The sequence below is a fragment of the Buteo buteo genome, chromosome 13 (assembly GCF_964188355.1).
Source record: "Buteo buteo chromosome 13, bButBut1.hap1.1, whole genome shotgun sequence".
Classification (NCBI taxonomy): Eukaryota; Metazoa; Chordata; class Aves; order Accipitriformes; family Accipitridae; genus Buteo; species Buteo buteo.
In genome coordinates, this window is record NC_134183.1 from 26,227,826 (window position 1) to 26,253,223 (window position 25,398).

Below are 25,398 nucleotides of genomic sequence, written 5' to 3' on the forward strand. Positions count from 1 at the left end.
TTGAATGTTTTATTTGGTTTTACATACTACCTGGACTCATCTTGCATAATAAGTTTATAATAAGAATGTGTGCTGTTTTGTTTATTCTACAGCTAGCCCACACTAATTTTTAAGACTCTGAGTCTGACATGAGTGTCAGATGCTGACATGAGTGTCATTTTTTTTGTATATTTGCATTATAGCCCGTAGTTATGGACCCTGCATTGCATGAAAAATGCTGATACTTGAAATTTAATCTTCCCATAGCCCACAACTCATATAACCTGTACCTCACATAACCCACAAAGTTGGAGGCATTGGCATGCAGAAATCAGAAGTGCCAAGGGAGCAGAACTGCGGGGATCAGAAATAGGTGACTGTTGAGGTTCAGGAATTTCTGGGATAAGTTTCTCCCAATATTACCTGCAAATATGCACAGTTTGCAGTATTAGCAAGTTGTAGGGGTTTAGGTTTGTGTTTTTACTGGTATGGGGGTTTTTGTGGCAAGGGGAGTAATTTTTTTTTTTTGTTTTGTAGATACTGTGTTTCTCATGAATAACCTGTTGCTTAAGTTTTTCAGATTTAGTAGTTTTTCTCTCTTGAAGCTCAGGAGATTACCGGAGGATCTTCACTTTTGCACTGGGGTTGCTGACAGCTTTTTATACCAACAAATAAATGTACATATCTGAGATCTGTACTGTAAATCTGATGGCAACAGATGGTGTTATATTTTTAAAGATTAAAGTGAATAATGTTAACTTCTAAATGTTTGAAATTTCCTTTGTATTTTTAACTTGAAGCAGAAGAAATGTGTCATTCCATGATCTTATTGGCTGCTAGTAAATACATTAGTTTCAAGAACCGTGTCCCCCAGTTCCTTAGAGAGGTGCTGCGTGTGTGCTAGCAGCAACCAGAATACTCTGTTGATTCTATTAGTCTATTAAAATAGCCAGAAAATGGAAATCTGCTTTTTTCCAGATAGTCTAATTTAAACTGCATTGAGTGGGGAATGACACTGGCTTTAGCCATGCTCATTTGTGCCCAACACCTTGCCCTTTCCCAGCTGCAGCTGTGGGGTTCCTGGCTGCGAGCATGGGGGATGTGCTTGTGTGGGAACCTCTCTTTGCTGTTTTTAACACACTGTCTTTGGTGCTCTTGACTACATTTGGTGATTTTCTTTTTTTTTTTTTTTTGTCTTCTACGTGGTTTGCTCTAGAAGGAGGCTGGTAGCAACAAATCTATTTAAAAATGGCAGTGCTGTTGCCAGCCCAGTGCTGTTCTCAGCATGGGCAAGTTGATACATGTACCAAAACCCCAGTGCGGGCATTGGTTTGCATCTTTCTAATCTCTTACAGAGTAAATTGCTTATTCTTTAATTGCTTTTCATTTTTACATGCTTAAGTTTCATTAAAGGCATGCATCCTTGTATTAAACCATCTGTTGGCACCCTTTTCCTTGCAGTCTATTAAAGCACTCAGACCTGAGTGTTTTATTAGGCCAGGTGCTCTGGCAGCATCTCCAGTCACAGCGTGTACCAGCACAGGGCGTGCACCGTGCCCTGCCTGCGTTGCTTGCAGGTGGTGGGGGCCACCGGGACAAGCAAAGCCCTATCGTTTGCTTCTGACATTATGGTTGGTAGAATTCCTTATTTGATCCTTTAGGCAGTAGATCAAAAAGAGTTATACAACTTGTTCTTTAAATTGAACTCATTGGCTTTTTTTTCCCCTAGTGTAAGTGGAAGAAAAGCCTCAGGGGAGAGCATTTGAATAGGGCATGGGAAAGCATATCGATAATTACATGCATGGATTAGTGCACAAAAGTACTCCACTCCAAGGATCCACTTAGTTCTGTGGCATTTGAAATAATGGAGTGTTTAATCATATTATTTTGCAATAGTGAGGCTTTGATTATGCTACTGATTAAAATCAACTTTTCAGATTCCTTTGTGCAGAGATAACCTCATCTGCCATGCAAATTCTTATAGCATGGGAGGAGAAAAAGTCCTAAACATAAAGATGCTGCCCTGGTGGTATCAGTGGGTTTTACATGCACAAACACACACATGGTCTTTCACTTCTATCTTCTGTTTGTAGGTACAATGTATTTTGATCATATATCCTCTGACATTTAATCTCTTCATTTTTTAAATAAACACCAAATAGCACACGCAACCTCAAAGTATCCCCAGCCTCCTGCCACAGAGAAGATGAGGATTAATAGTAAGATAAAGACTCCACTAGCATGCTAAAGGATTCTCCTGCTGGTTTACAAATGCAAAATAAATTACTCTCTTCCTCCAAAATTGTCTACGTTATTTTCTCTTCTTTGATCACATCTTACCAATGCTAATTCTAGATGCGTGTGGTGTCTGAGGTAGGGTGAGGAGGCCCAGGAGGGACCGGGGCTGCTGGCACTTCATCTCCCCCAGCACGGGCAGCGCTTGTGGGGTGATGAGGGCTCTGAGGAGCACGGCCTCTTGGTTTTGGGTGGTGCTCGAGGAGCGTGACGCCGTTCAGGTCTGTATACTGGCTCCTTATTTCTCCTTTGCAAAACAAACCAGCCAACCCCCGTGGTGTTTCACCTGTGCATGAGAAGATTCACAGCGGCACAGAGCTGCAGAGCCGTGGTTTCGTCTGGGTTCGGTCAGGCCGCTCTGACAGCAGCGGAGGCCGGCCTGTGCCCTGTGGGGGTGAGCGGAGCCTTCCCTGGGCTGGCTCAGCCCTGCGCAGCCCACCGTAACAACAACAACGAGCTCTTCTGGGGTCCCTCCTGCCCAGGCCTCCCTGTGCTGCGGCAGAGGGTCTTGCCGAGAGCTTTCCAGAGCAGCCCCCGACGTGTAAAATGCTGCGTGGGGTACGTTTTGGTGCTTGCACCCAGGCCTGTGTTTCCTGGGCCCGCGTCCGCCGGCGAGGCGCGGAGGGAGGCCGCTCTCCCTCTCTGGCAGACTGGTGCTCTCTGCTCCAAGACGCAGACTTTCAATTTATAAGGGCAATCTCTCACTGAAATATTACAATGCAAATATTGTGCCACAGAGGAGGCTGTGCTAAAAGCATTAACTCTACTGGAGCTGGGGCGAACCCAGAGCATGTAATTTTTAACCGATTCAAAGAAATAGGAAGGCTTTGGGGGTCTGTTTATGTGCTGATGTGGCCTCATTTGTCGACAAGGGTAGGAGAGGTGCTGGGGGTAAACAGAGTACAAGTGTTTTTTTCAGTTTAATAGGGTTTGAATTTATGCCTATGCAAATGAGAGGCCATGTAAACATTACCGAGGGCGCAAATTTATGGATCCTCTTTTGCTGTCTTCTCAGGAAATATCTCTCAAATAATCAGAGTAACACAATCAGTTTTACACACATGTGCCTCGACTTGTTTTTTTCTAATAAATAACCTTACCTGTGGAGGATTAGTTCAGGGTCCTCTCAGTTCCTGTCACTTGTGTATGAGTGTTTATTCACAGTGTCTTGAAAGCTTAATAGCCATCTGGAGATAGCCCAAAAATAAAGTGTGAGGTTTTTCACTGCCCAAGTTATAAGCCTTTTAATTTGTATATTGACTTCATAAAGGCATAATGGTATTGTGAGACCCCACAGATGTTACAATGATTTTCGTACTGAGAGCTTTTGTCCTCAAGATTTATTCTTTTGGACTTATTCAGCTGCAAATTGAAAATGAATTTAATTAATGTCTGTGCTTTTAACAGAAAATTCCTCTTTAGCTAGCTAGGTTTTTTTCTTAATTTTTTTTCTAAGTAACTGGAACCATTATGTTTCCTACACATGCGAGAAGCACTTTTGCTAATTATATTCTGTCTGTTGAAATGCCGGTAAAAGAAGAGAGCCAAAAACTGGATTTTTTGCATGAATTTCATATATTTCTGCAGGTGAGTTGATATCAAATCTAGTATAAAGTGGCCACCAGAGAATCATGACTGTGGTTATATGAACGAGTTGCATGACCTTGCCCTCGATTAGCACTGCTGCCAAATTCAGCACTTCTTTTCAACCTCATTGTCGAGGTTGGTCTGCCTACAAAATGGGAATTTCAGCAGCTGAAAGCCTAAAAAGAAGGGCTTTGAGTAAATTATATTTAAAAAATAGCTGTTTCTTGTTTTCTCTTTTTTTTAGGGATGGTGTAATTTCTGTCCTTCTGGTCTGGGTTTTTCAGAAGTTGTTCCCTGTACCCTTCTATGTGCCCACAGTTCCACCCTGCAGCAGGGAACACCGCCCGGGAGTGCAGGGCTTGGCTAGCAGAACACCGACAAATGCAGTGTAATGGGTGCCTGCATATTTATTTTTTTTTACAGAGAGAAAAAAGAAGAACAAAAACCAACTGCAGTTGTCCCCTGCTAGCCCAGCCTATCACTCTGGGCCAGTTCTCCTAACCCTCGTGTACAACAGATAGTAAGGCTTCCCTCTTCTCTGCGCTCACCCTTCCTGCCCTGTATTGCTCAAGGTTGCTTCTTGATCCTTCCAAGTAATTTTTGCTGTGGAAGTACCTGCGTGAGGAGGACTGTTTGCACTGCAGGACAAAGGGGAGCAGCCCACATCTGTGGAGCCAAGCAGCTCTGGGCAGACCCGCATCTAGCCACCAGTGCTTGGCTGCAGGCGGGTGGTTTGCAGGGCTGGCATCCTGTCCCACCTTCTTCCACATCGTGTAGGAGCAGTTGTTAAAACCACTGATAGCTTCTCTGTGGTGTGTAAAGACTGTTAATTTTTACAATAGTCTCTTTTGTTGTGTGGTGAGTATTCAGCTGTTGATTTAGCCTTTTAAATTCACGCAGTCAAAAACTTCCCTGGGTAGAGGATCTGGTATAAAACTGCCCTGCAATGATAGCGATAGCAAAGCTACAGAGAGGAAATGAGGCAATTTAATTTTATTTCTGGGCTCGCTACTGGCTCTGTTATCCTGCAATGCCATCTCACTCTCGATGGCTGTTTCCTCAGGTGTAAAATGGAGCCATTACCCACCTGCTTGCTTCACGCTATGAGTTTTGCACCCTTGCAAGTTGAAACAGGCTCTTCACTTTTGCTGGTTGTGTACACTGGCAGCCAACACCAGAACCTGCCTGTTGCAGCTGATGAGAACTGAATGATCTGGATTAATTAGCATATGCCAGTTTGGGAAAGGAGCAAGCTGCCTGCTTTCATAATGCCGGTTTGCTGCTACCACATCTGTAAAATGTGCAGGTTTAGCATTCGCCTCTCCCCAGCTCTGTGTATTGCCCATGCTGACTGGGCCCAGCCTGCCATCCTGCTCCCTGACCCCAGCCATGAACAGGGCAGCGATGGACATTGAGGTTACAGTATCTCAGGGAATTGGGCTGAGGCAGCCAAATTTGCTTTGTTTGTGGCAAATGTAAGGGGGATGCACTTGTCTTGACTGGAGTGCATGCGGTGAGGTGAGGAGGTGTCCTCCAACTTCATCCTTGGTCATCACTGAGAAGCTAATTCATGTGGTTTTCTACTTCCCCCAAAGATTTGATCCAAGATGGTATAAGCCTTCAATATGTAGAGGTAACAGGCTGGAGGATAGCAGACTCTCTCTTTTGCTTTGAGCAAAGATTAATTTGGTGTATGAACTGCAACCGGTATGCTAACTACCATGTGGACGACAGGAGGAACTGTAACTTCTCCCCACAGCAGTTACATCCTTCATCAGAGGTCTGCCTTTACTTGGATTTTGGTGTTTCGGGGAGAGAGCTTGGTTGTTTTTTAAAGTTTGGGATGTGCATGTGTGAACAAGTGAGTAGAGTTATGGGTAAACGAAACAGTATTTTCACAGGTAATTTTTAGTCATCATTACTTGCCAGGACTTTCATTGAGATGAGTATTTCAAATAGGAGAAAAATCTCCATTCATGAACTCGGGGGCCATCATGCAACAGTAGAATCTAGAAAGGCAAGGCAGCAGCAGCCTGGCAGGGCAGCTGCAGACCCCAAGGCATGGGACCCCCGGTGCCGGCACTGCTGCCAGCTGAAGGGGGACATTTGGTGACTTCTGGGGTCCTGGAGGAGTGACTGGAGAGCTTGCTGCTTTCAAGGGGCAGGATATATTTATTCAGTTTTGTTTGAGACCAAAGGTGTGAGTTTGCCTCACTAGCGTGCTCTTAGCTTTTGGAGCTGTGCTTGCATTTTTGAGAAGTCAGAGGCACACACGGGTAGTGCTCCGTGACTTCGGGAGCTGGTATCGTTGCCATCCTGCTTTTGCAGAGGAGGTGAAGGCAGCTGTCAGGTGGCCCGCTGGGAGAGCCGTGTGTGCACAGCTGGCCACACCTGGGGAGGGGGGGCGTGGGTGGGAGCAGCACTCCTCTTTTTAGCAACGTTGCTTATTTTTGAATTATCATAAATAAATACAAACGGCACTCCGAACTACATTACATGTGAAGATATACATAAAAGATTAGTTCTTTTTGTTGCACTGTCAGACAGCAGTAGCGACACTCAATCCAACCAACTATTGACACCAAATTTATCATGTTGCATTTAGCAAATAAGATTTTTTGTATCATGACCAGTGATGGGGGGATATGTCACAATGTAGGTTTTTGTGTTCATGCCTACTCTTCTTCCTTCTTGAAAGATCCTCATTATCTAATATTTGTTATAGCAAATCACTGTAGATCTGCTGGCGCTGTCAGGCAGTATAAACCTCAGTGTGTGCATGACGCTGGCCTATAGCAGGAGGCACCACATTCCAAAAACTCTACGCTGACACGCTGTCTGCAGGCATGTGATTCCTCCACCAAATGGCAGCTATATGAGGACATGCTCTCTTAAAAAATTTATTTTTTTCCAGTTGGTAAATTAGGCATTTAATGCAAAGCTGTCTAGTATTAGTGTGGGGAGAGAACAAATAATCCTGTCCTGTAAACTAGGAATCCTTATCCCAGAAATTTTATGTGATCTGTTAATGGAAGTTTTAGCAAAACCTGCAAATAGTGGATTTGCCTCTGGTGGAGTACGAGAGCTCCTGTCACAAATATGTTTGATGTTCCAGATCCTACAACAAGTAAAGGAACTGCTTTGTTCTATTTACCGCTCGGTCAGCGCATCCACCTGATGTGCACTGGACACGTTGCACATTTACAAAAACTTGGGTGCTGATCCTGCAGGCACCCACATGAGTCACTGTGGTGGTGTATTTAACACCAAAAAGATTGCTCCAATACAGAAGTGTTCATCTCATCAGTGCCTTGTTGGGAGCCGGAGCTGGCTCCACGTGGCCCTGCACGTGGTTGGGGGCCAGGGTCAGGGGCTTGCATGCAGCTAGTTACACACTTGTAAAATTTAGCATTGTTGTATATTAACCAGAAAGCGATACTGTATCTCACACAGCTGTGGGTCCAGTTAGTTAGCTCCAGAGTATTGGTTTTTGCTTTTTAAATTCTTCAGAAAAAGTTTATGACATATTTCTACATTAATGGAGAATGATTGTTTTTTACTTGAGATTTGTCTCATATGACAAAAGGATGGAAATTAAAAGTCAACTAAAATGCACAAAACCATGACTTGAAAATTGCAATCATATTTATAATACATGCTGGCCATATTTAATAATAAAAAAAACTTACCAAAGTGCATTTTCTGTCTTAATCTGCATTATTAAACAAAGAACGTAGGTATAATTTAGGTCTCCATTTGCTACTTTTCGAGCAGCTTTACTCTAAACAGTGGAAGTTACTGTCAAATTGATTTTTAAACAGATTTTTTTTTTAAAGAGTATTTAATCAATCATTAATAACTTTGGTTAAAATTCATGAGATTTTAAACATTCATAAATTCTCTTTGTCTTCTGATTTATGAGTCTGCAGCCTGGCTGGCAGCACCACTGCTCCCTGCCCCCCTGGGCAAACTGGCAGTTTCATGTAACCACCAGCTTACAGTGGCTCAAACGATGCAGGATGCGCTGCAGGAATTTCAAGTTAGTGTTGCGGTTGTTTTAAGCATAAAACTCGATAAATCTCTGATAAAATGAAAAGGAAAGAAACCCTGGGAAACTAGAGTCATTCCTCTATCGGTAAAGTGCTTTCTTGAAAGTCAGAAGTTGCAAGTGAGTAATGCAGAATAATCCTTCTCAATTTGGAGCTCTGTAAGGCTGTGTTAGGTGTTTTAAAAGTGTCTAATTGAGCTTTTCATTTGAAAAGTGAGTGCCACAGTTTTATAGTTGCCTGCGTGTGCTTCACTGGTCAAAGGAGTTTGGGATGCAATGAAGGAGGGTATTTCTCCCGCCATTATAAAGCTGCACCACTGGAGTTTGTTAACGCCATTGGCTTTGCTGACCTGCCATGGTGTGAGGGAAATCGTGGTGGCACCAGCTCCCAGTGCCAGCGGTGCCGGCTCATGGGCCCTGCTAGAGGTTGTGTCGTGGAGGGCTTCGTCAGCTCCAGGGGGTCAAAAATCAGTCCTGGGGCTTTGCTGCCTTGTAGAGGCACCTACAGCAGAAAGGTCAAAGGCATACGTGGAGAGCAACCAACTGGCCCTTCCAAATTGGAGTCTCAGTGGAAGTTCCAACAGCTTACTTACCTTGGATGAGTTAAAATGCTTAAATTTACACATTGCATTTCCTTTTTTTTAATAATTTATCAACTAGGACACTATCACTGTGAGCGATAGGGCTGCTCTTTGCATCCAGGAAGACAAAATGCACTTTTGGGGGGGTTACTAATCATAAGGATTAGAAACATAGTCTTTACTTTTTATTAAAAGCCCCACATGAATGGATAGATAGCTGTCTCAAGCCCTGAGCTTCATTATCCATTAATTTATCCACTTGGGTGCATGTATACGGCTCCTGTTGACAACAGTAGCTGCTACAAGACTCCTGCAAAAATGGAGATAGATAGTTTTTTCCTGTCATTCTGCTTTTATTATCTCCAGATTTACTTTATATGCTTACTGCTCCTGCTGCAGAGAGGCCAGGTATAGTTTTAACAGTGTTTTCTGGTATTGTTAAGATGAGTTAACAGAGTTAAAGTTGTTTGTGGAATGGTTTTGCATGAAGGAAACTTCTGAAAGTTTAGACTGCAATATATAGGTCATATTACCATTAGCAAGAACAGTTATTAGTAGAATCCACTAATCAAAATTATTCTTCACTCAGGGAAAGTATATATTTTTAGAGGAAAAGAGTAAGCAGCTTGGGGGAAACTTCCCTTCCCTGCATTTCTTATGGCAAACAAACTCCATGACCTTTGTGGGCGTTATGCTGGTAATCCTGCGAAATGGATGATGGAAATATTTAAAAAATGCTACAGGGACCTGCCCCTTCTTTCCTCCCAGCTGAGGATGGTATGGATTTTAGCGTGTGAAATGAGAGTCAGGTTCCATGACCTACTGGTAAGGAAGAGCTGAAGCAAATGTTACTCTTTCACAGCTGTAACATGACAGTCCCATTGTAGTTTCAATTTATCTCATACAAGTATTTTACAGGGTTCAGCACAGATGTCCATCCAGCAACCTGCATGGCAGCCCCTGGAAAACTGTAAAACTTTGCATATGTCTTGCAAGGAGAAAACCATTGTTTCATTTTCTCCCTCCTGAGGCCTTGCTGGGCTTTGCAAGCTCACTCCATCTTTCCTGAGCTAATTCTACACTTAAATCGCTTCATCTGTTTGATATTTGTAAATTTACTCCCTCAATTTTAATTTAACTGCAACAGTCAAGATCATGTGTGATGTTTGATACAGTTCCTGTATACAGTACCTGAATTTGTTCTGTTCTAAAAATGCACTGGTGGATATACAAGGAGCTGAAGATTATAGAAATCTTAATAAAAACATAGTTCCAAAACTATGGGACTGAGAATAATAGAATTATTTATACAAATAGGAAAGAATAGCATATGACAGCAAGAGATCTCTCTGGCCTTTCACCTACCTCTTTTCACTTGCTTTGTGCAAAATTCAGCCTGGCAGCCTTTTCAGTTTCCATGTGGTAAACATTTCTGGGCGGTAACTCTATTGTAGTACAATTGTTTTTGAATCCTGTCATAATTCTGCCAAGTGTAACTATTCATGATATAATATTTTGTATGTGATAAGAATATATTGAGACGTACACTTAAATTTAGACTGTTACATACTGTAGCATTTAAGAACTAAAAGCATAAAAACGTATATAAAAGCACAGTAGAGCTTGATTTACAGTTCACTTCTGTTTCTAAATTTGGATTAAAGGTATAGTTGGAAGTGAATTTAGTTTTATGGCTTTTAAGAAAGTCTTAATTATGATCTTCAACCTAGATGACTTTGTGTGTATCATGTTTTGTTCTTTTGGTCCTGCATCTTCTCTGCTTTTACATGTGATTTGCACTGTCACGTGTTGAATATTAAACAAAACCCCTCCACTGTGTACACGATTTTCTTGATGAGAAAAAAACATCTGAGGGGGGCTGGTGTTTAGGAATGGGGTGTCGGGGCAGTACGTCATCCACTGAGAGCTGAACTGAAAGGCAGTATATATCAACACAGGGTTTTCGTTGTGTTTCTTTTCCCCCTCACTCCCAAGGATGATTGGCTGGGTTTGCATCTGATGAAATTTTCATACACATCCACAGAACAGTGGGATTCTAAGGACAGAGATTAATATTTCAGTAATTATGCTGTGCCTGTAGGTCGCTGGAGTCCTTGGTGCATCCGCAGAGGAACCCTGGTTGTAGGTAGTGGTTCACAGGAATGCTCAGCAGGAGGAAATCCAGCCATGGGGGGCTTGTTGTTGCTTTTGGCAAAATATGTGGATGGGGAAAGGAAGAATGCATGTGAGTGTCCTTTCCTGGAAATAAATATTTTGAGGAAAGGTGGGTACCGAGTTAGTATATGGGGAGAAATAAGCCGATGCTTCCTGGGCTACGGCAGTAACTTTAGGGTGCTGAATGTCACTTAGCGATGCCAAGGAGAGGTACCCAAGGCTGGATTGTGGCTCGGCAGTGTCACTGCTCTGCCTTTTCACTTGGGGGATTGCCAGGCACTCTCTGTCGTGTGCTTTCAACATGCCTGGTCAAGGTTGGGCTTCTGGGACATTTCATCTTCCGCAGACTCATGCATCCATTTCTCCTGTCCCTCCCTATTCCAGAGAACAGCCCATCTTCACCACCAGAGCCCATGTCTTCCAAATTGACCCCAGCACGAAGAAGAACTGGGTTCCCGCAAGCAAGCAGGCTGTAACTGTTTCCTACTTCTATGACAGCACGAGAAACAGCTATCGGATTATCAGTGTGGATGGAGCCAAGGTAGGAGGCTGATGGTACCCTGGTGTGTTTACTGTGCGGAGAGGATCGTGACTGTCAGCCTGGGCTGAAGATAGACATAGATGGGCCACATTAAGCACTTAAGGTCATAAATACTCACTTGTTTTATATAATCCATAATGGACACTTGTAGTGATAATTGGAAAGACACAGGGCACCTTAAAAGTGATTTTGCCAAACTTAATTGATTTTATCTCTGACTAGTTTGACTTCATGATCTTAATGAGCCAAGAGCTTTAAGTGTCCAAATTGAGTCTGCAGCACAGTATCTGAAACCACCACCTGTATTAGGTAGATAAGGCTGAGGCCTTTTTGGTAAGAAAATATTCTTTTTAAAGGAAATGAGGAGATAGATACGTGCAGACTAGAGCTTTTACTGCAAATGCCAACTGCATATTCACTTTTGCCTGGTTGAACTATTTACAGGTTAGCACTTGATTTTCTTCAGCTTTCACACTGGAGTTCATCAGCCTTAGGTGACAAATTAGGCATGAAGACTTCCCCCCCCCCCCTTTTTTTCTTACTTTGTTTTGCATTTTTTTGCATTACCAGATAGTGTGCTGAAGTATTTCCTGTAAGAATCCCAATCAGTCGGATTGAATAGGTTGCTCAGACAATGGGTTTTATTACATACTAGATTGATCCCTCTGATTAGTCCCTCCAAAGTAACTTGTAAGGTGACCACTTTCCCCTAGCAGACCCCAGTCAGAGGTATAAGTTAAAACATTTCACTCATGTGCAAAAATCATCAGTCATTTCTGCCAAAGCACAAACGACGGAGTAACGAGACAAGTTTACAGCCTGTTTATCTGTGTTCCTGTTTGGATGAGGATGTTAAAATATCACTGTCCTGAGAGAGATCGCAGAAATCATCCCTTAATAAAGCTTTTCTATTTGTCATGCCTATTTCACATACATGTTTCTCCAAACATCTCCTCTTCTATATTTGGTTATATACTGGCTTATAAATCAGCCATACTGCCTGCTGAAATTGATGGTAGTGTGTCATTGACATTGGTACCGCATTAATATATCACCATCATTATGCTGTTTGTGCTGGTGTGTTCATTTCCAGAAACGCCAGCTAACTGCCCCAGCTGCCTTGGTTTGCAGTCGGCGTGCACAACCCCTGCAACTTCCTGGGGAAAGCTGAGCCCCCCCCAAATTTGCTTACACCCCACGGATACTCCTGCTCCTGCTTAGGCAAAGCTGATGCTGGTGGTAGTGGGCTGTCGGCTTTACAAACCCAGGCAAGCGTGACTTCCAAGCCAAAACTGCTGTGCTCTCAGCAGTGGGTTGCTTCATTTGTGGATGTGCATGCATGCATTAAGACCAATTAATGAAAAGAAAGTAATTACTGTATGTGGCAGGGGGAAGCTGCAGGGGCAGTGTATGCCCACAGCCAGAGGTCCTGCCCAGAACTGCAAAGTGTGTGCTGAGAACAAGATGGGCATCCAAGCTTTGCATTGTAATCTGCCCAAAAGACATTCAGAAGGAACGACCCTCCTGGTTTAGCATGTCCCAGAAGAAGGTGAGCTTTCCATGATTAAAATTCTCCCCTGGGGCTTCCTGAGCAAGAATCAATTGCTGGCCACATGAATTATTCCTCTTGTATTGAACTTTTGCTGATTAAGGAACAGGTTGAGAGGAGGTGCTGCCTTCACGCTCACCTCTGGAGAGTCCCCAGTTACCCTGCCTGTCTGCTTTCAGAGTTCTGATTTGGAAAAAGGAGGGTGTTTATACCCAAATAAATTAGAAGTTGCTTTTCTCCCTCAAACAGCTATTGCTTAGTGTTTTGACCTACTTTTCTAGCCAAAAATGAAACTGGGTAGGACTGTGAGGAAGAATATAGCCAAAAATGAAACTGGGTAGGACTGTGAGGAAGAATATAGACAGCACTGTTCATGTTGTCCTGCATTCTGTACATCTCACTTATTAGAATAAGGTCTTCCGTGTGTTGGCAAATACCAGATGGATTAGCATCACGGCATCACTGCAGGCAGAAGTTATCTCTGTTTTAAAGACAAAAAAAGCTGAAGCTCAAGTAAATTAAGGGACTTGGCCCTAGAAGGAAAGTGGTGACGAAGGACGTGTATCTCATAACTCTCCATCCTTGTCTGAGCTGCAAAGGGGCTCTTCTAACAGTTTATTTTAGACAAACATATACAATGCACATTGGCTTGCAGAGAAATCTCACTTAAATCCAACCTCTGTGCAGCTGTTGGATTAATTCTGGTTTTTTTAACCTTATGTTGACATTGCATAGTAACAATAAAAATATTTTAAAGTGATCAGGAATACAGGGCACTTCACTTAACCGTTCTTCGTTACTCGGTTGGATAAGCTTTATTTTACTTTTAGCATTCAATGTATGGCTCTGGGCAGCGTGTTGAATTGCAAGTATGCAGAGTAGCATAGGGCTGCTGAAACCCATTAGCGCTGCTAATGAACATGGGGCGGGCTGTGTAATGTCAACCTGATGAGTATTTATTTTCCTCCTGATGCACCACCAACCCGATGGGCTGTGATTCTCGCAGGAGTGGCTTCCTCAGGCTGCCACTGCTGTCCCCGAAGGTCCGGACCCTCTGCAGTCCCCTGTCCTTCAGCCCCATGCCCTCTTCTCCCAGCAGGCGTAGCCTGTCCCCTTCTTCCCTGGTCCTGTCCCTCGTCCCCAAACCCCCGGGGCGCAGGAGGGTGGGGAGGGGTGCTGCAGGGCAGAGGGGAGCGGGAGGATTTAGGAGCGGGCTGAAGGAGGGGGTGAAGGGAACCGCTGAGCCCGTGTGTTTAAATGCATAAATATTGGGGACTCATTTTGTGAGCGTGGCTGGCAGGGGGGCAGGGGAGTTGCCTGGCTCTGCTGCCTGGCACAGTAGGACGCTGCCTTCGGGTCCTTATCTGTTTGCCAAGTGGTGGGCAAGGACAGAAGGGCCTGGCTGGTACACACGGAGGTGGTGAAGATGGACATTGCAGCGAAGAGGAAAATGGGATGGAAAGGGAATAGGGTAAAGGTAGGGAGCAGAGTGAGGTCAAGGGAGCCTAGCTCTTCCCTTTCAGAGGGAGGCTCCTGCTGAAAACCAGGAGTCCTATATGGTGGAGGGCAGCCAGGCAAGAGTGTGCACCTTCCAGGTGCCAGGTTTCTTCCAGATCCTCCCAGCCCAGTGACAGAAAACCCTCCTGAAATGCCTGGGGAGTCAAGCACTGAAAAGTGGAGACCCCAGATTCAAACCAGCTTGCACCGCTTTAATTCCTCATGTTTGCAAAGCTAGAAGAGAACAGGTATCATAATTCCTGTGTCTTGCACAGAAAAACAGGTGCTGTGGACATTAGCTTACAATTTATAGCAAAAGATTTCATGGATACCATACAAGTATGCACTGGATGATCTTAACCAAGATACCATTACCAGACAAGGGAATAGATTAGTATATCTTTTAATTACATTATAATTGACTTGTGTGTTGTCAAGAAAGTAATTTCATCATGATGTTTTAAGAAGTTTCTAGCCAGAGGCTGTTTAAACTGCAGCATAATGAATGCTGGAGGAAATGATACAGTAAAATGCAAGGGCACACACTGATTCAGAGTTAATGAGGCAGCCAAGAGACTTCACCATATGAAAGTGCCCAGCATTATGGGCAAAAGTCAACCCTGTAGAAAAATGACAAAATATGGTGATGATGCAGGGAGAACATGAACTCGTAAATGCCTGGTTGCTGTGTAGTGTGTGGGGAAAGCCACACACAGGGCTCCTCATTAAAAGTGACCTACATTATTCTGCCTTTTAGAGGTGAAAAGAAAGTTTGAAAGCATGAAAATTACTCAGGCCCATATCTTCCGTCATCCTCTGGAATAATGCATGGTAGTGCCCTGGTTGGTGGGCTTGTTTATTTTTTATAAATTAGAAATATGTGTTATCCAAACAATATAGACAATGGGGAAAGGATGAAAAACTTATTTCTGTGTAGAATTTGAGAAAGAAATATAATCCCTCAGAAACAAGCTTCTGTCCTCATTTTCAAATGTTCAGATGTTATATTTCCACAGAACCTGTGATTGCAGCAGCATCTTTTTTTATCTTTTGACGAATAAGTTGTTAGTAAGGAATATAAAGCTATCTTAAAAATTAATAGCCAGCAATAATGTGTATAGTGAGACATTCTGAGATGGCAAAGAAAAGTGACACAACAGGAGTCATCTCAGGTGCCAGTCCTAAGTTGTCTCTGTGAGATGCTTAAACGGATGACTAGAAAAAATTAAAATCAAGGTTAAAAAGATGAATAGATTGCAAGAGTAATTTTGGTAAATACATGATACAAAGACTTTGTGTTTCAGAGAAAAAAAATTGTCGGCTGACACTCATTCCCAGTTGCTAGATCATTTAAAAGAGTTTATTAACTAACAATTACCTTGAATATTGAAGGTCAGCAGCTAAGTTGGGCATAAGTGTGTGAAAGTATTGAAGAGAGAACCAGAAAAATTGCTGTGCTGGGAAAGCAAAATCAGTGGGTCTATTTCTGAAGTAAATTGCAATTAGTAACAATAAGAATATGGGCCAAATTTTGCCAATCAGTATTCACATAATGTTCCCCAAAGTGAATACAGTATGTTATAGAGTATGATGAAGCTGTTTGATTAAGTAAGTGGCATATATGCCCTCATAATGGGATCTATCAGTGAGTGTCACAGCAAGAACAGATAGTATGATTTCCAGAGCAGAATGCAGCTGGCAGGGACAGAGCCCCAGCAGCATGTGGTAGCAGATATTTAGGGAGGTGAGAAGGGGTGATGTGTAAATCTGCTAATATTTGATGTATTTCTGGCTTTCTCAGTTCCTATACCAGTCCTAATTGCTACCTAATTTAATAGCTGCCCACCTTTTTATGACCATGCTTTTTTTGTTCTCACAACTGGAACCGGGCGTCCTCAGCACATGGAGAGGAAATTCGGAGTTCTTCCAAGTGCGGTGTTCAGAGGCTCAAAACAAACCATTTTCTTTGCCCATGGAAATGGAATTATTTTAAGACAGAGTTGTTAAAAATATCGTAGAGTATTTTGCCAAAAGGTGACTCTTAGATTCAAGAAGCTTTCCTTTCAGAGGAAAAAAATTGCAGGGTATGGTAACATGGATGAAATTCCTTCATCTGGCTAGTTCTTTATGTTCTATTTTTTTCTTTCATTCATGTAAATTCAGCCATTGAACCAATAGCAACTCCTTCTCAGGGAAAACCTACCAAGTAATTCAGACATTACAAAATTTTTGGCACTGAATTAAAAAAGGCTTCTGGCAATGCGTACATACCTTGCCAGGGGCCTGCGTTGGTGTGGCAGCATTTAACTGTGTGTCTAAGACCTCATGGATCTGATTTGTGGTAACGTGTAGCAGAAATGATCACAGCATCGCCTTCCCTCTTGGCATTCAGAGTATCAGTGTGTGTTCGCCTGACGCTGTGCTCAATAAATGAGGTGGAGTGATGTACCGTGTTTTATATTTCTTAAATACCGAAATCTTTTAAAATACCTATGTTTTTTAACTCCCTAGATTTTCAGGTTTAATAGTTTTGTAGTGAAATGATCAGAGGATGTTTTACAGCCTTGGGTAGCCAAAGATAAAGGGATGTAAAAGTACATGTAAAGTGACCTTACAAAGTGGTGTGTTGCCTTTTCTTTTAATGTGTATAGAGAAATCCTGACTTAAATGCTATGATTTTGAAAGGTGGGGGTGAGCATATGTGTGTGTTTTGTCAAAAGGATGGACATTCTTTTATTTCCAGTTTTACCTGCCCTAGTTTTATTTATGGCCACCGCTTGTCGGGAGTGCTGTGTGCGTCCCGGATGAGCGCCATGCTGCTGGGGTCCGAGCTGGCTGCCCTGTGCCTGCTGAAATGCCAAGAGGCCAACTCCTTGCCCTGAAGATTATTTTGCTGACTGCAGCACTGGCAGGACTATGATTTCCAGAGAGCCCCTGCTGGTAAAATCTGATTATATTAACAGAAAATATTTTTTATTCCAGCTTTTCAAAGCTTTTTTCACCGATGGTTAACTGAGATGGATATTTCTTTCTTTTTTCAAAACTTTTTCTGCCATGCTGTTTTTTGCCCTTCATGCCCTTTCTTCCAGGTTGGGTGGGAAATCTTGTCTTTCCTGGTCATCCCAGAAAGAGTGCCAACCATAAAACAGGGCTGTCGGGGCAGCATGAGCTCAATATTACTTATACTTCTGACACTGAGAACCAACACAAAAAGGACCTTTCCTCAAAAAGGCAGTGTAGGACACTTGTTACTGTTTGAAGAGCCCAAAAGACATATCCCAGCTTAAGGGTGTTGCCTCATTAGGGTAAGCGGCTGGAAAGGTGACCAGGTTTTGACCTCTGGAGGTCTGAGTTGGCTGATCCAGTATTCCTGCATTCCTTGTCCATACCTGTCCACAGAAGACACCTTCTTATGCTGTAAGAAAAGATTTCCAATACTGGTCTGACTGATTACTGTAATACAGAAATTTGAGCATATTTGATGGACGACTACTTCTCTTTACCATAGTATGTTAAGTATTTCATGAACTATTGGAGCTAATTTCAACATGCTTATTAGCACTGGAGATGATGCTGGAGCCATAAAAGAGTAATTCCAACAAATTGAACTAATTAGCCCCCCCACATAAAAGGAAGAATATCTTTTGAAATACAAAACCATGGTATAAAATATAATTTTAATGCATAATCCTATCTTCCAGTGTGCATAGTTTGTGTGTATGTTGTAATAAACATCTCATTGCCTTTATGCTAGCGAGATGAATATTAAGTAAAAACATTAATTGTGGTTTTATGATCTTTACATATACGCATCATATAATAGATAAGTACTTTACTGTTGAGGCAGAGCAACTATAATATCATCAGCGTGTATATACTGTGAATCCATACTAGAGCCTTTAAAGTAATTTGATGCCATTTAGTCACTCTCATCAGCTGAGTTTGCTTCGTAAGGTGGCTGCAGTGTGGACTTTTCCCAGTTCAGATTTCCCAGTCCCTGCTGGAGAATGATGCTCATCTGCTGCAGACACGTTCTAGTACCAATTGTGCTAAACAAAGTACTTTGTAAAAGATGCCTGAGGAGTCTCTAGCTGCTTTTTGCAGTCCCTTTTGGGCTTGTCATTGCTGTAAATAATGAAGCTGGATCGGGCTGCTCTCTGAGAGGTAGCTGCTCCTTTTGTAGAGGAGTTGTCTTTCATTTTGTATGATGAGTAGATTAAGAGCAGGAGAACATTTGTCCTGCCCTGAGTCACAGCACGCCAGCCTAACCTAAGCTCAAACCCCTCTCTCACTCAGACAGTGAAACAACTTGCAGTAAATAATCAATATTCTTAATAGCTATTTCCTGATTTCATTTAAAGGTGTTAGAGTTGTGGTGATGCAACTTCGGGGGTTTTTAGCATCGCTTTGAAGGATTTGGGGGGAACCCTCAGTTTAAGGAAAACTTGCTGTCAGTGGGTGATGCTGAGGCAGAGGTTGCTGCTCCGGTGAAGGCTGGGGTGCGGGTGCCCTGCAGCCAGGGTGCGGGTGTAGTGGCAGGAGGGTGTCTGCATGGGCTGGCAGGTCGGGCACCTCAAAGGTGCAGTGTGTGCCCAAAGCGTTACGCGCCAAAGGGGTCCCGTGGAGTCATACATCATTCAGCCGGGGGAGTATCAAAGGGAAGTGTGAAAGTTGGCGTTAATGGGAGTTGAAGCAGGACAGATGCAAATAGAAAATGAAATGCACATTTTAAAATGAGGATCAGTATCTATGTAGGCTGAGCGCACCAAGGTGTGCACCGGATCCTTCTGCTACATAGACCAGGACTTCATATTCCTCTCAAAGGCATCTTTGAAATAAGAGTGAATGAAATTAAGGAAAATAACAGTCCCCGATGATCTTAAAATATTTGTGTTGTCTATGTTTGTGGTGTACTCAGCTTGAGTAAAATTACTTGAGTTTTTGTTTCCCTCTAGACATTAAAATAACTTGAGAACATTTTCTCTGGAATTTGGTGATGAAGAAATGCAGCATAAAGGAGTAGCAGAGCTGTCAGCCAAGGATGAGACTACCCACTTGCATCATCCTTTATTTGCTTAAGGTGATATCAAGTATTCAGAAATTCAGGCTGAGGGGAGGTGCAGGATTTAATAATTGGTAGGATAGTACGTTGCCTGGAGTTGTGTCTGCAGGAGAATTTTCAACAGTTGCCAAGACTGGTTTAGATATGTAGAGCTAGTAACATTGGGTGCACTTGTGTGGGCAGGTCCCTGAGTGTTCAGAGGATAAAAGAAAAGTACTGTTAGGACTTAACTGCAATGGTAATTTCAGTATTGCTAATACTGGTGGAGATGAGCTGGGAATGTAAGGAAAAACTAAAAATGTTTGCACAAACAGGACCTGGGGCTTCAGGTGAAAGAAAGCTTGTCGAAAGCTGAGAAATGGAGCAAAGTAAATGCCAGGAAATTTGGTGGTTCCCTTGAGACTGCATCAACCAGGAATCATGATAATCTGCTCAGGATGTGTTTTGGTTTAAAAAAAAATAATAGAAGTCTAGAGCTGTAGAACTTATATCACTTAAATATTTCTATATTAATCTCTTTCCAAGTTATTAACTTTGAAATGTGAAAAATCCTCTGTTCATTGTCTGGATTATTTCTGGAAGTAAATCCTTCCAAAGCTGGTTAGTAAGCTTAGGAGAAAAGATAACAAAGTGCTGGCAACAGCTGTATCCTTGACAGAAGCACAGAAGCACATCTGCCACTGTTTGATCCTATCTGGCTCATTCTTCTGCTTGTATGTACAGTGTGTGCGTGTGTCCCTGGCTCTGGAAAGACCACACACAACTGAATCCAGGAGATTGCAGAACCCTTTCCAGAAATGCGATTTGTTACTCTTTAAAAAGAAGGGGGAAAAAGGAAAAGATAAAAATCCATGCTAGAGAATTTCTTGCTGCACTGCTCAGCAGCCAGTAGGGAAACTTTGGTCTAGGTAGATCATTCCATTTTAAAACCTCTCCATAAAATTTCTCGGAAAAGCTCTGTAAAAGAAAATGTTTCAGCACGTAACTGCCTCACGCAGAGTTGCTTCTGATCACCACACTCGAGTATGAATGTGGCATCTGAATGTGCCAGAGAGGTTAATTAAACCATGTAATGTTATTGTAAAGAAACCTGGAATCAAGCAAAGGATGGCTGGTTTAGATCATGGTCCTGGAACTTAGCAAAGCTTTTGAAGAATCTTGAACAAATTTTTGGTGAAAATAACCCATGCCTGTAGTTAGATGAAAATAGAGAAAAAATTCAAAGTTTTTAGTAACATCATCAACACAGGCACAACATGGTAGAGTTTACAGATGCTTTCCCTCATCTTTTTGGTTTCATTAGCTGATCAAAGCAAAACCTGTAGGATGAGACTGAAATAGGCAAATTTATAGATGGTAAAACCTTCCATACCTGCTCACCAGACTCCAGGGAGTGCAGTGGCGCTCAGCTTGCTTGTGGGTTTTGCATTGTGCTGCTATTTTCTTCCAAAAGAAATTATAAGGGGGCTGAGGAACCTTGTGCCCAAAGGTGAGCTGAGCACATGCTCCATCCCCCCGAGATTTCCACAGCCTCCTCACAGGGTATTAGGGACTTCCGTCAAGAATTGCAATAAATGCAGTATTGGTTAGCTGTTGGTTTCCTAATCTGAGACTTTTACTCCCTCTTTTTTGAAGTTCAGGTACTGAAACAAATAAAGAGTAATTCCTATAAGCTGTGCTTTATGAAACTCTAAGGATTGCTTGTCCACTGAAACAGCTATGTAAATTATTTGTTCCCTTCTCTCCCCCTGCTGTAGTGCCAGAGGTATCTAATACTTGGAAATCCCTATTTGGAGAGTTAATGTATCAGACATGCTAATCAAGTCATGCCAGATGGAGTTTATAAATAAACTACACTGCATTGTGTATTCTTAAAATTTGAGCATCAAGCATAATTCAAGGCAATATTTTCCTAGTTTAAAAAAAAAACCCTACCCAAAACCCAGAAAACCTAAACATCACTTCTTTCTTGATTCTGGATTGTGAAGTCGCATCCAATGGCACAGTGGTTGCTAGATGGAAAATGAGGAATAATATAAATAACTGTCAACCATTAAATACTAGCTGAAGTCCAAAGCTACTTGTCCCTGAGGAGTGAACAGGATGATCACATGAGCCCCAGCTAACCTCCACCTAGCTTTATTTTCTAACAGCAAAATAAGGGATGAGGCATTTCTGAGGATGCAGAAGGATTGCTATTTTATATTATCTCATAGATACCTTGTATCTTCAGTTATGTCAGTGTATTCCTCCTAAGTGTTGCTAGACCTGATTGCCTTTGATTGTCATCTAACAGTGACCACTTCAAGGTGCTTTAGAAGATGCCAAGTGGATCCTGTCATCTCCCAAAAACAATGTACCTGTCCTTCTTGGCTATTCCTCATGCCAAGGAACAGTTTTTCCAGATTTCAGAGAGGAAGCAGTAAGCTATCCTATTGCTGACCGCTCCTTGGGGTGTCAGCACCAAGAGAGGTAGTAAAGAGTAGAGGAGTGGTTAACGATGCCCCATGGCCATGCCATTTCTGACCTCTGCAAAGGGACCTTCAGGCTTAAGTGAAGCTGTTGTCATACAGCTTGAAGGATGCAGAAAATGATCAGTGCTTAAATGATTCATATAGTGATCTGGTTATACTGTACACAAAGACTATATGCTTTTAATAAATCCTCCAAAGAGTGAATGTGATACAATTATGTTGGGGTTTTTTTTCATTGTATCTAGTTGTAGATAACACAACCTTTTCCCTCACCCCAAATTTAGTCACTAGGAAAAAATAGTCTCCACTGTATTCTTCTCCCTGTCTCTGATAAGTTAGAAATTTTATTTCTCACGTGAAAACAACATACAAGCATCTTGGTTTATATATTTTGTAAAATGTTGCATGAAATTCCTGGGTAACAATTTGTTCCAGCATAGAGGGTTTGAAAATCCTTGCTGTAGGTTTTCTTCATGAAACAGCTGCTGGTGCTTTGAATTGTGTGGGTGGGTGGATGTGTGTGCTGTGCCTAAAAGGAAAAAAAAAATCTAGTCAGATGTCAAAGCAAAAATAGGAGATTTTAGAGATTTAGACTGGGTGGAGGAGGTGGGAAGCCAACTCTGCAGAGATGTTAATTACCTTGGGAAGAGAAAGAGTGCAATGGAGTAGGTGTAGCAGGAGATTTACTTAATAGAATTCACACAATCATGAACCCACTTTCCTTGCATTTAGACATGTTCTCAGTGAGGGCTTTACAACAGAAATATTTTACCAGAGGAAAACCAGTTATTAGTCTTTTTATTGGAGAGGGGGGGCTATTTTTACATCTCTTTTCATGAAGGAGGATAATAACTGTATGGTTTTTGTTGATTTGTTGGCTTTTGGGGTTAAAAATGAACCTCATCATTCATTGAATTACCCTGGGAATGTAAGGTGATGCAAGATTTTAAAAAAAAGCTACGTGCAACTGTAGAAATGTCCCTTTTCTCCATAAAGCAAGCAGCAGCAGCACTTTATCCATAAGAGGTGAGTCTCCTCTCTGCAGAGGGAGCTCAGGTTGGGAAGTAAATGCTTCGGACTGCAGCAAGTCCTTTGCAGCTCGCAAGGTGTCCTGGCATCTTCCTCTTTGCAGAGTGCAGATGAATCACTGCAGTTCCCTTCCCCTCCCGCCTCCCACAGAAATACCTGAGGTAGCTATGGAAGCTTTTGGAGTCCATTGATGGGTGAAATAGCTACTGTCCTGGTTAACTGTGTAGAACAGAAACTCTTGAAAAAGCAGTGGCTGGCCCAGCTTACTAGCACTGTGGGGATAAAATCATGGGTAACCAGAGCCAGAGTGTGGTAGTAGAGGTCCTGCCAACTGTTGCCTGCCCTGTGCTCTGCCCACCCCATCATGCACAAACGATGAAGCAGAGCAGGAGGAACAGCAAAATGGAGAAATCCAATGCTCTTCTTAACATAGGTTTACAGTGCTCCCAATCTAATTAATCCATATCCTCAGCCTGTCCCAGGTGAAGCACCATGTACGTATCAGGCGCAGCAGATAAAGCGAAGCTAGAACAAGTGCCGTTGCTACTTTTTTTCCCAGGCTTTTTTATTTTTAAAGACCTTCTACAAAGACTTAGCAGGAAGAGTGGGGAGAAAGATTTGATCACATCTGCTGGCCCTGATTTGTAAAACAACTATAATAAATCCTCCTGCACTACAGGTTCACTGTTTTGGCCAAAGGCTGTTCTTTCTTTCATGCCCAAGTTCTTACGCTGCTGTGAGCATGTTTTTGTGCTGCTCCTGCTTTACTCTGTTAGGTGGCCTCAGCAGGGGACTCTTTTTTTTCCCCTTTGATAGCACTGTCTTGATTAACAATGTGTGTGTGTATGTGTGCTGGCTTTGTAGGACTAGAAATGAAATGATCAGTTTATCACCAGTGACATATTGGTGAAAAGTTGTTACATCTAAGTCTAGAAGCTCTCAGCAGAGGTAGGAAGGATAGTAGGTAGCAAAGGATAGTGCAAATCATGGAAACATAGGTGGGTTAATGCCACAAGGGAGTTGCTGAACATTTGGGATAGAGGGAGAATTTCTCTGCAAATCCAACCCTGTCTCCTGATCTTCACATCCAGTGTCACAAGCCCTTGTGATTCATGTCGACTTGATGAGCTGGAAGAACCTGCTGAGCCTGTGATAGCTGTGGCCAGAGGATTAGCAGCTTCTTTCCCTCTTCAATTCTGTTTTTAGACTGGGATACATCTTTACTGAAGATTAGCAGCCTGGTACATTGGGGAAATTAAATTTCACAAGGGCTGCAAACTGGAAAGCACATATTCAGAGGTGTGAAAATGAAATGGGGAGGTTTTAATGTAGTATCTGCTTAATGAGTGGATCCTATGGCTTCGACTCTTGGGGCTTTTCTGGAGGTGAGGTTACTTCAGAGTAACAGGTGATATGAATTTAAAGGGGATATTCCAGAATAATTCCTAATCTGGCACTCTTGTCCCAGGATAAGGGGCCCTTTTCTGATTTAATTTAATGCAGTTCCAAAATATATTGGCTAATATATTCATTAACTATTTCATAGCTGTTATTTTGGTCTTTTCCCAGGTAGAGAAGCTTATGACAGGGCTGGCTGAACTGGCTTATCATCCCCTTGGTGGATGTCTCATCAGAGGAAGAGTCCTGGCCGATTCCTGCCGGCGCGTTGGCCCTCCTCCTTGGGGCTGTGCCGGTGGCTCTGCCAGATGCCCACTGTGAGCGTTGCTCTCCTCCCCTTGGAGCTGGGCTTGCTCTCGTCTCTGCTTTTCCGTCTTGCGAATCTGGCAAGCCGGGGCCAATGCGACCGGGGCGTCTGCTGTGAGCTGAGCCGGCAAAGCCCCGTGTGCTGTTCCAGCTCCGCTCCCTCTGTACTCCAGCCAGCTGACATGCATGTTCACCTTACGTTAATGAAGCGGTGACTTGGGAAAATGTGTTTTCCGGAGCCACATTGGCTTTTCCCCCTTAGTGCGCTGTTGTGGTACAGGAGGTGTGGGAGGGGAACCCTTTAAATACTCGAAGCATCGCCTAAAAGAAATGGCAGCTGTATATATGGGCACTACTCATATGTTACGAGCAGCAGGAGCTGCCAATACATTTTTTTTCCTTCTACGCACTCAGGTTGTCTTGTGACCTCTCCCTGCTTGATTTATTTGGGAGTTCCTCTCCGTGGGAAGGCAACGGGATGGGTGTGTTACAGCCTATGAATGTTCTGCTCTATGCCAGCTTATTTGCATTCACTTTTATCTGATGAATATACCTGGTGTGTTTCTAAATGTCTGGAGTCGTTTCTGGTTGATGTAGCGCTACCTTGTACTGTGAACATTCTTCTGTGTCATGTTCAAATAAAAATTTAGATCTGTCAGGATTGTTTTTCTCCCAAAGGAAGTGAAATTAGTATGAGATTTTGTTTGGCTTATGTGGATGTATCAGGAACGTTCGCCATCTGATACGTTTGCATGTAGCTGAGAGCAAAGGCAGATTTTTTTTTTTTTTTAACTGCATGTAGACAACTCAGTCAGTGTGATGAATGAGTTTATTATTCTGTAAGGTGCTTATTATATTATGCTCCTCTTTGCCTTTG

At 42.7% G+C, this 25,398-nt stretch overlaps 1 protein-coding gene across 1 annotated transcript in view; it reads left to right on the top strand.

Moving 5' to 3' along the window:
- HOMER2 (homer scaffold protein 2) overlaps positions 1 to 25,398 on the top strand; it is a 59,529-nt gene that overhangs the window by 13,544 nt on the left and 20,587 nt on the right. Inside the window, exon 2 of the mRNA XM_075045164.1 lies at positions 11,050 to 11,206. Within this exon, the coding sequence (XP_074901265.1) occupies positions 11,050 to 11,206 (157 nt within the window). The remainder of the gene's footprint in view (positions 1 to 11,049; positions 11,207 to 25,398) is intronic.